This window comes from Photinus pyralis, unplaced genomic scaffold, assembly GCF_008802855.1.
Source record: "Photinus pyralis isolate 1611_PpyrPB1 unplaced genomic scaffold, Ppyr1.3 Ppyr1.4_LG9, whole genome shotgun sequence".
Taxonomy (NCBI): Eukaryota; Metazoa; Arthropoda; class Insecta; order Coleoptera; family Lampyridae; genus Photinus; species Photinus pyralis.
Genome location: NW_022170878.1, coordinates 10,246,311 through 10,259,336, shown reverse-complemented (window position 1 = coordinate 10,259,336; position 13,026 = coordinate 10,246,311). Strand labels below are relative to the sequence as shown.

The following is a 13,026-nucleotide window of genomic DNA, read 5'->3' as shown; positions in this document are numbered from 1 at the left end:
ATTTTGAATCGATTCGACTCAACTTTTGGCATTGCGTATTATATGGCTAAGGCTATGCCCATATTGAATTTCATGCAATTCAGTTCATAATTAACGGAGATGTAAAAGCGATCGGACATTTCTAAACAAAATTATCAGGGACAGACAGACAAAGGAACATACGGACAGACCAACAGACAGACGACAGACAACAATACAAAATTATAAATGATCTCTAGGATGGTTAATAAACGGCAAAAGTGTAAAATTATGGAACATGTTAAAAACGGTTTTTTGTTTTTTTTTCAATAACTTTTTTTGTAAGCGGTACAGAAAAAAATCCTTCCTTGGTACAAGACTCGACACCATAACGAACCAAATAGCGAAAAAAGTAGAACAATAGCTCTTAAGATAAAGAACTAGTAGCGTCGCAAAACGAGCGGACGGACGGACAAAGTGGCCACAATAGCGCATTTTTTTTTGTGGAAATGCGCTAAAAAGTATGGCAGGTATTGTAGTGTATTTAAGCTCTAGCTATAACAGGGTACTCATCTTTGCTGCAATAAAACCCTTCTATTAAAAGTAAGATGGAAAATTACATGACCTTGGTGGGCAAATTCACCGTTTAAATCTACAGAAATTAGTGAATCGTATCTCATATCGCACATACATTCTAAACCGAAGAGTTTTGTGATAGCAGAGTTCTACCCCTGGAACAGGTAACAATAGGTCCTGACTGCGGGAGTTCCCAGTCAATAGTTGGGATTCGAGAACAGTCCCGGCATTAATTATCGTAACTAATCTAATATAAACAAAAAGTCCATACACACATCAAACTTTAAACAATTCGATAATTTCCACATTTAAAAGAATTTTTAAAATTCATAAATTTAGCTTAGGCCGAGACCATGTAAAGATAACCATAAATTGTGCAAACATTTACACCAAAAACGTAAACCATTTTAAATAAAAGGTTAACGGCATTTTTCATATACGTGATGCATTGAGATAAAATCACGACAATTTCAAAAACAAAGATTGAAAATTGTAAAGAAATACAAAGGTTACTAACTGCATTAAATAACACAAAAACAACAATATTAAGAAATACTATAAGAAACGCGTGTACAATTATTGGTCTTTAAAGTACTTGCAAGTTGTTGTGTGTGCTTTCTTAATATACTATTTAATGCACTTTAAACTAGTATTAAAAATTCGCTCGTTTTCGTACTATTGTTGAAGATTTGAATAACGTTGGTCCCGAAACAGAGGGATTTTGTGAATGCTGTGAAACGACGCACCTATTTTCCGCCTTGAAGGTTACATACTTTCATGAGCATCCGGTACGTGAACACCCGGTATCTGGAGGCGCTTCGTTACGAAAAGTGTCGTGGCGAAAGTATTTGTGTTGGTTCTAGGAGTTGAAAATAGAAGATAAAGGTAATTGATTTCATTTCTAGAGTTGTTTGCAGCAGCTGTTAATATTTTAGAATTTCAACTCCGTTAAGTTATTATTAGCGGGTTTTAGTTTCCTTATGTTAATTCAAAACAAACTTAGAACCAGTAGATGCCCCACGTGTTTATTACCTTTCTATCACCGACCTCGCAGGTTGAGCCCAACATTCATATTAACAATTAATTTCATCGCGCCCATTGAGGTGAGTATAATTAACAGTACCTAGTTAAACGAGTTGCAGTAAAGCACATCCGAATCTGTCGTGAGTGGTTTCATTAGAAGCACGCTTAATTAATTGAGGATTAAACGCTTTATTTCGATGGAATCGTTTGCCTTTTGCACGTTTTCTAGTTTGGAAGTCACGTTAGCTTAACCTGTATCACAGTTCCGTAATTCCGTTAAATGAAAAGGTAATAAGCTTTCGATATTTTTCATTCGGTTAATTATAGAAGGGGGTGGGGGTACCACTTTGCTTCCCGTAGCTACCGCCAATTAATTTGTGCTCTGTTGCCAATCGTGTTGAGCCTATGTAGCCGTTACAAATGGCCATCTCCATCTCGAATGAGCTGCTAAATCTAGAACAAGCGCAAATGAACAGACGTATATCGCGCAGCGCCTGACTAGTGACTAAAGCACAAGCACTAGAGTACCTTTGGATAAAAATTGAGCATTAAATTAGGGGCGCAAACAAATTAATAACTTATTGGGTTGTTTTGGAGTTCCACGGCTAATTATATCTTACGTCCAGTCCAAAGATGTTACAGAATGTTTAACTATGTAGTTCGCGATCCTCGCGCTACACGCACAATATTTTAAAGGTCAAACGCCCCTCTCCGCGTCACGCTGCAGTCAGGCCACCTCGATTAAATACCTCATTCGTTTTCTTGTGCATAAGCATGCGTAAGCATATAAGTGTATCGCTGCTTCTGTTTTTACGTCAGGTACCTTGTAATTGAAACTTAGTAAGTATAACCTCCTAGTTATTTAGGTTTTTTAGATAATGGGAAAATCTAAAAGAAAACACCGACAGCGAGAAGATAAATTATCTCGTAAACACCTTTTAGAACGTTTAGAAAAACTTGAATCTTACTATCGCCGAGGAACTTTCTCGCAGGCAAGGACAAACGAAATTCCATCACCTTCACTTAGAACAAGGGCGAGCCGCTCTCCTATTTCCTCCTCGGCGACTAGGGCGTGTCGAGTTGGATACAGCAGTCGCTCTCGACGCCGTAAATCAAGCAGCTCTGTTTCCGCTACTTCAGATGAAGAAGATGGGTCCGCTTCTAAACGTTTTAGATCTCGTTCACCGAATTACAGTGCAGCCCGTACCCAGAGCGTTACGGCGGACACTATTCGTGACTGGGGCGGTAGGCGCAGCAGATCAAGTTCAGTAGCTTCCGATCGTCACAGTGTAGCCCGTATTCCAAGCAATACGGCAGACACAAACACGGATGCCCATAACTTAAACGTTGTGGCTCCTTCACCAACGGGCCCGGTCTCTGAGGACGTTTTAGAGATTGAAAACGATGTTCAGCTCCCTATGGAGGTTCTGGAGATTTTAGGAAACGATCCTAGTCAAAAGGAGACCTCATCGCCTAACTTACACGCAGCCTTGGCATCTCGTTGGACTTCTTTAGCGGCTTTTGGTTTGTCAAAAGATGAGCAGAACGCTTTTGCGGACACCTATACTACTCCAGCTAATTGTTCTGCGTTAACCGCGCCAGCCTTGAATCCGGAAACAAGGGCAATCCTACCTTCTTCCATTCAAGCCAAGGATGCCGCTTACGTAAAATTTCAGAGTAGCCTCAGCAACGGGATTGTAGCTTTAGGGAGGGGGCTTGACATAGTTCTTCGGGAAAACGAAAATTTTCCCACAAACTGCAGGGAGAATTTGCTCAAAAACCTCTCAGATGCGGGCAAAATATTAGTATCCTTTTTTCATGATCTGTCGATTTCAAGGCGAAAGTTCATATTTCCATATATGAACAAAAACACTAAAGACATTCTTGAGCAATGCCCCCCTACAAACCTACTATTTGGCTCAGATTTAGCGGAAAAGGTTAAAGCGGCGAAGCACATAGAATCCTCCGGTAAAGATCTAAAAGCTTCTACGCCTCGCTCAAATCCTAGAACTAGACCCCTTCTATCAACGAAAAGGAGGGGGGGGGGCAGACAGGTACAGGAACGGAGACGTAGTCCTTTAAACAGGTACCGCCCAACCCGTCAGATGAGGGAGACAGGGCCAAAGGGCAATACCTCGCGTTTCCACGCCAGGAGATCGGGAAATCTCAACAGGAAAACTTAAACGAGGCAAGTACTAAATTAGCAGGCAGGCTATCCCTTTTTTATGAGAAGTGGCAAGCTTTGACATCGAATAAGGTGATTCTTAAGTGGGTTAAGGGTTATCCTTTACCGTTGATCAGTACACCTGTACAATTTGTACCGCCAAAAGTTTTTCCTTTATCTTCAGGAGAACAATCTTTAATGGACGGGGAAATAAATAACTTATTAAAATTGGGCGCTATAGTAAAGTGTAAACCACTTATGGACCAATTTCTTTCTCGCACTTTTCTCACAGACAAGTCTAACGGTAAAAAACGGTTTATCCTTAACTTGAAGCTACTAAACAAACACGTCGATGCCCCTCACTTTAAGATGGAAGACATACGGACGGTGCTGAGGCTTGTCCAAAAGAATTGGTATTTCACTACCATTGATCTAAAGGATGCCTATTTCCTCGTGTCGATTGCTACACCGCATAGGAAATTTTTGAGGTTTATACATAATCATCAATTATTTGAATTTACTTGTCTTCCCTTTGGTCTCGCTTCAGCTCCTCAGATGTTTACAAAATTGCTGAAACCAGTGGTCCAACACCTCAGACAAAATAACATTATTTGCGTAAATTATCTTGATGATTTTTTAATTATCTCGGAAACACTCGACATTTCCATTAAAAATACAGAGTTTACTGTCAATCTCTTGGAATCTTTAGGTTTTATCATTAATAGGGAGAAAGGCGTAATTACTCCATCCAAAAGCTGTAAATTTCTGGGCTTTATGTTAAATTCCTACTCCCTGCGTATAGAACTTCCGCAGGACAAAAAAGAGAAAATTAAGAATTGGATAAAACACTTGCTATCCAAAACTACATGCGAAATTCGAGACTTCGCCCGTTTTACTGGTACGCTGGCTTCAGCATGTCCTGCCGTCAAATATGGATGGTTGTATACCAAATCTTTCGAGCGAGCCAAGTACTTGGCCCTTCGTAAACACAGATTGAACTTTAACGCAAGAATGAATATCCCCATCCTTGATGAATTTTCTTGGTGGCTACGCAATTTAGATCGAGCCCATAATGATATAAAACAAGATTCCTACCAAATGGAGATCTTTACAGATTCCTCTCTGTCAGGATGGGGGGCATGCTGTGGCGGAGAGCGTACCCATGGCTGGTGGACACAGTCGGAAAAGGAAGAACATATCAATTTCCTGGAATTACAAGCTATCTTTTTAGGTTTAAAATGCTTTGCAAAAAACCGCAAAAATACGTCCATACTAATTAGGGCCGACAACACCACGGCCATTTCTTACGTTAATCGCATGGGCAGTGTAAAACACAAAAAACTAAATAACCTAACAAAAACAATGTGGCAGTGGTGTGAATCCAGGAACATCTGGATTCATGCGGCGTACATAAACACCAAAGAAAATTGGTTAGCAGATAGGGAGTCTCGTACCATTCATTCGGAAACGGAATGGTCGCTGGCAAACTTTGCTTTTGAACAAATTTGTAATGCGTACGGTTATCCTGAATTAGATCTTTTTGCGTCTAAAGATAACCACAAATGCCCTAATTACATCTCTTGGCTGAGAGACCCTGGGGCAATCGCATCCGATGCCTTTACTGTCTTTTGGGGAAACATGCTGTTTTATGCTTTTCCTCCATTCTCTCTTATTCTTCGAGTGTTGCAAAAAATAATAAAGGATAAGGCTGAAGGTATCCTAGTAGCCCCTTTCTGGCCGTCACAAGCTTGGTATCCGCTTCTCATAAAACTTTTAGTCGCAGAACCTATTTATTTTGAACCCAGCAACCAACTAATGATCTCCCCTTACAGCCGGAATCGTCATCCCCTCGCAAACAGCCTTACCTTGGTGGCCTGCAAGTTATCCGGGAAGCATTGATAGCGAAAGGTGTCCCAGAGTGTGCTATCACTACAACAGTGCGATCCCTAACTGAAGCTACTATTAAACAATATGGGTCTACATATAAGCTTTGGTGGACATTCTGCGATCAACACGACATCGACCCCTTTAAAGCAGACAAAGGGCAAGTCATTACCTTTTTTCAAAACTTGCTAGACCAAAGTGACAACAAATATGGTTCTTTCAATTCCCATCGAGCGGCACTCTCCTTGATATTACCTGGCAATATAGGAGAAGACTCCTTATTCAAAAGGTTCATGAAGGGCATCGCACGAGCGAGACCTCCCAAACCCCGATATGATTTCACGTGGGATCCAACACAGGTACTAGACTACCTTGAGAACAGTCCCGGAGACTCCTTAAAACATCTCTCACACAAATTGGTTACCCTACTGACTCTAGCAACAGGTCAACGGCTACAAACAATCTCTTTGATTAAATTATCGGAAATAAAAACCCACGATGGAGGACTCCAGATTTTTATTCCTGATCAGGTAAAAACAACCGGTGTAAATAGGCGACAACCATGTCTGGAAATTCCAATCTTCGAAGAAAAACCACAATTGTGCGTCGTGTCGACCTTAAGAAAATATATGGAAGTAACTCAGGAGTTGCGACGTACAAACGACAATCTGCTCCTCACCCTTACTAAACCCCATCGCTCGGCAAGCAAGGAAACTTTGAGTCGTTGGGTGAAGGAAACTTTAACATCAGCAGGCATCGACACAACTATTTTCAAGCCACACTCAACCCGCCACGCTTCAACTTCGGCCGCCTGCAGGCGCGGGCTATCATTAGATATTATTCGAACCGCGGCTGGTTGGAGCGAGAAATCAACAACGTTTGCCACCTTTTACAATCGGCCATTGGTCAAGAAGGGAGAATTTGCTCGCGTCGTGTTAGCTTGACCTTCTGGTATAAACTCTTTCAAGAGTATTTCGTTTTTTTTTTTTCAAGTTTTATTTCATTCATATCGGATAAAGCGTTAAGCCGTTAAATGTTATTTCTATTGTAGATGAAAATTTACAAACAGTTCGGAGTAAATCTTTAAACATCTACATAGTTAAACATTCTGTAACATCTTTGGACTGGACGATCGATATAATCACGATCGAACTTCACAGGTAAGTTCGTTTGATCGTTTAATTAATGAGGTACATTATTAATAATGCTATCAGTTGTTGACAGAAAAAAACAACTCTTGCTAGAGGAATACAACCACCAAAAATATAAATAAAACCATGTACCTAACACGAGACAAACAAGCGGTGATAAAAAAAGGCACGAAGTTAAGAATACTAAAATTGGTACCATTTGTGTTAACGTAACTGAAACAGCATAAAGTTATCGATTCCTATTTGTGGGGATTACAGATATTAGGTATATGGCAGTTTTTCCAATTTTATTCCTTTTTCGCGTCGCAAAATTTTATTATAGTACTTCAACGATACTTATCCCTAACACCATTGAATAAAAACACTATAAGAAGCCTAACCCCGTGGAAATAAAGCGCGACAGAGTTTGAACTGAGAATATAATGGGAACACTGTCAATAGAGTCGATTCTTGAACTGAGAAGAATGAGAATTTGCTTTCCTCCTATTTACCGCAAAGAGAGTTCGGCGGTCACAACCAATGCGGGTGCAAGGGGATTTGTGAGATTTGTCGCGCTTTCTTCCATAAGCGTTAGGCTTCTTATAGTGTTTTTATTCAATGCTAACACGCTATTGAAGAACACCGCCTGTTCACGTACAAATTGCTACAATTTTTCTTTTCCGCAATCGAAATAATAACGAGCCTAGTTTAACGCTCCTTTCGCACTTTGCACGTCGCCTTGATCGCTTCGTTTGGGGAAATAAAATAAGTGGAGTATTGTTTAGTAAAGGGAAGTGATTTCTGCTAGCGAGACTTTTCATAATGAACCGACCGACACCCGTAAACAATAGCCCTGCGGTTATGAAGTTCTAGATGCCTTGGCCTATGGTATGCAAATACGAATCAGTAACGATTTAACGTACGAGTAAGCACTAAAGTGAACTACACTTTCCTTACTAAATTATAGTCGGGTTTATTAGTATCTAATTCTGCGCGCCTTGGGAGGTAGAAACAGAGCATTTTGTGTCATCCATATCATAGACTTCTGCAATACCGATTAAGTTGTCAAATTCAGGATAATGCAGGCAGGAACCCTAACGTAACAATTCAAGAAAACTTATCTCGATCCCTACATCATCGTAACTGTTTAAGTGCCCATAACAGTCCCTTTAGTTAACAAAGTTATTACAAACATTATCATTTCATTCCTAAAGCCACAATTAGTAGAGTGGTATCATTTACTCTATACAACCTTTATGCTGCGTTAATGAATTAATTTTATCAATTATACCCACTCGTTACGAATAGTTTTACGATTGGACTTGGTCGGGAATCGTGCAGATACATAATAAGTCACATTTAGGAGGGTGAAGAATAAACTACAATTAACCATATCATAAAACAAATGAATTTTCAGGTACGTTTCAATTAGTACAATAATTTAACCAAACTGCATTGTGCACTTTTTAATACCGAAGATGAAACTTTTATTTAGATATTCCAAAGGTAATATTTAGCGCGCATCCACCACATAACACGCTAACCTTAATCACGAGCTTTGAAACTTTCGTAAATTTTGGACATTACGATTCCCGGTCAAAACGGTTTAACTTTTTTAAACGGGATTTAGATTGGTGAGCTTTTAATACAATAGGGTACATGGCAGTGGAAAAAGAATAAATAAATTTTGGTTTCCTACGATAGAGTAAGGTGTCAGGGTATCGCAAAATAACTTTCTTTGGTAATGTACACGAGAAACTATTATATGACGTCATTATCCTAATCCTCTGTGCGTTTGTAGAGTTTGTCTACGTTTTTTAATTTAGTGCTTGTTCCATTTTATAGTGATTATATTATCCTAAAGTTTAGTTTTTTAAAAACCAGATAAAATTGGAAAGTGGGTATACGAAAGCTCATAGCAGCAAATCTGCCAAACATTGATGAAATGATGTTGGAAATATTTCTTGCACCAAACACAGATTTTTGTTCATCAGAAAACTGCCACAAGTCTTGTAGGTTTTTAAGTTAAGCTTAAATTTTTTACAAGAAATGTAGTTATTTAAGAGGAATGTGTACTTAAAATGCTTCGTTTTTAGGTCATCGCTATGTCCACTTAAAGAGTTTTCTGTTACCAACTTTTTGTAGATAAAGGTCTAAATTTATAAAGTAGTTCTTAAAACAATTTTTTTTGGAAAAACAGTTTTTATGGCTAGCACTCTTATGGAACCTTACATTGGGTGCAGTCGAACAGAAGACTCTGGCAACTTATTCACAGTTAAGTCAAAATTTGCCCGCAACATACGGTTCACGCAAAGCTGTATGCAGTTTCCTTAGTTGTCGACGAAGACAACAATTATTTTCTTTACGCAACCATCAAGCTACTTTTACAACCCCTCAGAGTCCAAAGGAGTACTAGTGTCGATAAAATCTCCTTTATCACGTTTAACAAGTCATGATCTATAGTCCGATTATTCGAAACTCTATCGGCAAATGGCTCAATCGGATTCGGAAGTTGTCCAAATTGTCGTCTACCCCTACCGCACGCCTCAGAAGTTAACGTACGTGAAAAATGTGCTACTCATGTCAATATAGTTTTCTATATTACGTTTAATGAGCAATCGTCGAAAACCCTTTGGGATTTCTCTACTCCATGAAGCATTTGAATGATACAGCATCCTTGGAACCAGATTTACCCGCCTGGGATACTTAGCTGTGCCACAGAAAAATGTGACTACTGAGCTCTACACCACGACAAAGTGTACTCCATGGTAGGGCACCACTTACGGTAGTTATAATTCATCACGAAATCTTTTAAACTATACGCTGGGGTTATGTGTTTATAATTGTCAGGACTGTGACGTCACAGACACCGCCATGACACAAAACAGCGTTTTGGCGCTAGAATAAAAATGTACAATTTAAATTGCACAAATTGGCAATAATATGATTTATTTTGCTGTAATATCATATTTTAAAGTTACAGTAGAGGTATACGAACAGTTATAACTGGTTTTAAAAAATTTGTCATCTACCCTATTACCCCAACGACAAAAAATGCGGACCTCTCTAAAGGACCGTACTGGTCGCTTCGAAATTCAAAACGCGAATGCTTCCAAGTTTTCCAAAACCAATCCCCCTCTTGAGTAAAATTTTGAACGCCAACAATCGCGAATTGATCCTCAAAATGGCGATTTTTATTGGTTAGGTTTTTTTTTACTACCAATACTAAACGGCTGTTAAAGATCCAAAGTAATTCAAAACATGCACACCAGTACTTTCCACGGTGCGAGTTTATCTCATGATGAGCTATTAAATGTAATACTGTCTAGTCATTAAAAATATTGAATTTACACCCGATTGCCGTTATCTTGATGTAGACGTAGATGTAACACATATTTCGCTGACCGCAGTCATCCAGATAAATTGTCAAAGCGGAGGTTCCACATCCAGAGTCATTAAGATGCGAGCGGGATAGGACCGTGTCAAGGTTGAACAAAAAGTCAACGTTTCGCCCACTTTCGTAAGGGGCTTCATCAGAACCCTGATGGACTTCACACACTAACTGGTTTTCCTATTGCTTATCCTGATAGTTTTTTGTAACATTGCGGTTATCTGCTTTGGTTAATGGAAAGCCCAATTCTGCCACGATCCTAAATGTTTCTTATTCCTTACTAAGAAGCAAATCAGCAATTAAGGATCAACCTTGTCTAGTACAGAAGTAAACTTTACTTCTTTACGACTCGGATAGATAGTGGATTTTGATACGAACAAGGAAGATGGTGGCCAAAAGGCCACAGATAGTTTAGGTTTTGGTGTGATCGGTCAATAGCAATATAGTAAATTTAGATTTGGGTGTATTTTGGCGCAATAAAAATGTTATAGCATGGTGACCTTTCAGTGAGTTATGAAATTTGGGGTCAATAATTCGTAAAGTGGTAAATATTCCAACGAGGGTTGCGTGATTAAAAAACGGCCACTGGGAAAAGACGCAACAGATTTCACCGAAAACATTAAATACAACGCAAGGCTGCACATTTAAATGTGAATAATGAATAGATAATTTTTTCCAGGAAGCAACAAAATTGGAATGTATTAAAAATAAAATTATCCTGATTTTATAACCAAGATCGAGTGTATTTTAGGGAGACTAATAAAAGACAGTAAATTGCACAACCACTGTATATTTTACGCATGTCTACATGCATTTTTATCGCCGATAAACGAAAGCTAACTAGCTTTTAATCACTTTTAATCAATATCGTTGGAAGGAGATTCTAAAATTACAACCAAGTCACAACAAATATGCGCCAACACCAATAACGAAAAGTTTGTAGTCGAGCCCAAATAATGATCGCATTGTACGATTCGTTGTTGAAATTTGGGTTAAGCCATTAAAAACCTGTGTGGTAAAACGAAGTTTCCTTTGACGGTAGACAGTAGAGCATTCTGCCTGTAAATAGTTGCGGAAATCCAACAGCTGTTCACATATAAGAGAAATCCTAGCGACACTATCTATGTACACGAGGGAGTTTGCTAGTTTTGTACAAGGGAATCAACAATTCCAGGGGTAGTTAAAAGATCTTTTTTGTGTTCCGGAGGACTGGACGGAAACTCCCTGAACATATTGTTATAAACAAAAAACGAAGAAAAAAGGGGAAAATGTTGTTTTGCTCTGAGGGAAAAAATGAATAGAATTGAATTTGTTTAGAATCGAATTTTCTATAAGATACAGTTGTTGATTCGAACCGTTCATTTTCAAATGTTGTTTTTTATGGAAAAATATAAAAAATTTAATCCCAAAAATTATCAATTCGTTAATACTAAGTAAAACCGATCATTCTTGCAAATCGGCCGACTGTAGAATTCTTTTAGTTAACTAACAAATGGAATAACTCCTGAAATATAACAAGAAAGGTATCTCTATAATTATAGGCCCTTGGCACTCTGATTAATGAAAATCATTCATTTTGGTCAAATAGAAGCATAAAAAAAGTTCTCGTTCGGTGAGAGGATTTTTCGGATTTTGAGAAAAAAAACCACAGTACGTCGATTTGCAAGAATCATCGGGACACTTGTTGGAAAACGTTGTTTTGGGACTACACTATGTGTAAAGAAAGCCTCCATTTTGAAAGACAAGAAATAGTTTTCGTTAAGTTGTTTATTTTATAAGTCAATCAATCAATAAATCAATCATTTAATCGTCGAATTGTTGAATAACAATTATCGATACGTCAATAAATAAATACATACACATAGTAACTATATGGCAGAGTCAATATATTAAATTGACTATGAAACCTACGGCGATTGGGTTTGTCATATTGTTTTGTTATCTAAAGAATCGACCAAATACAGCTTTTCAAAAACATCAGTAGAACACGGACACCTCCCCCACCAGCGTTTGTGACAACATGACCTTGGGTTTTACAAAGTCATTTAAATCCCAAGATCATAGGGTTCCTCTAAAATCATAACCTTGTGATTCTCCAAGTTCATTGTGCTGGGATATCCAAAGATCGTGAGGCTGGGATTGCCTAAGGTCATTGTGGTGCGACCCAAAGTAATTGATCTGGGGCTTCCCCAAGTCGTGGCCTTGAAATTTGGTTTAAGGATATTCGACGTTAAATGCGAAAAAGACTACATTCTCCCTTTTTTCTTCGTTTTTTGTTAATAACAATATGTTCCGGGTGTTTCCGGCCAGGGGATTATGATTTTCGGATTGAGCGGGTGACAATATCCAGTTTAGACTACTTTTGGAGCTAATTTGACTGGATTACTGGAAAACTCAGTTTTCGTAACTGCGAAGTGGACCTGTAGGCATGGATACGCGGTGTTTTGACCCATGGAACTGAAAGGTCACCTACAACAGGTAGAATTGACAGGTGCACCTGTAGATTAATATATGTATACATTTGACATTAAAATCAAATCAAATCTTTGAACAAACTGCTAAAAATATTTGGAAGGTGGCAAATGATAAAAGTGTCATATGGTAGGTCAGGACAGAAAATAAGGAAGGAAAGTACTCGAGACAACATCTTACTAAGTAAGAACTCTAATTAGGAGACAATCTTATTGAGAGATAAGTCACCTTATCTAATTAACAGACGGTAGTTTATTAACAGACGGTAGTTTATTCTACGTGTCTGAACTTCGCCCCATTGGGTTGTACAAAAGTATAAGGGTAAATCTATATTAATTTTATTTCTAACCAATCTGTATCAACTCAATAAATGGCTATTATTATGGTCGGTGTTTCTTGTGAGAACTCTGGTCTAGCCTGGTTAACTA

General features: G+C 38.6%; 1 protein-coding gene across 1 annotated transcript; it reads left to right on the top strand.

Annotated features, from left to right (window-relative positions):
* The first annotated feature begins 2,339 nt into the window (after positions 1 to 2,339).
* Positions 2,340 to 6,549, top strand: LOC116179969. Its single transcript, XM_031499792.1, has 3 exons — positions 2,340 to 2,376; positions 2,433 to 3,611; positions 5,554 to 6,549. The coding sequence occupies exons 2-3, from the start codon at positions 2,436 to 2,438 to the stop codon at positions 6,547 to 6,549; spliced, it is 2,172 nt and encodes a 723-aa protein (XP_031355652.1). The 5' UTR covers positions 2,340 to 2,376; positions 2,433 to 2,435.
* Positions 6,550 to 13,026: the final 6,477 nt, after the last annotated feature.

Excerpts from the sequence above, each read along its gene's own strand:
- LOC116179969 (XM_031499792.1), top strand. The coding sequence starts at position 2,436 with ATGGGAAAATCTAAAAGAAAACACCGACAGCGAGAAGATAAATTATCT. Across the intron at positions 3,612-5,553 it reads GGAGGGGGGGGGGCAGACAG|CCGGAATCGTCATCCCCTCG; the intron begins GTACAGGAACGG and ends CTCCCCTTACAG.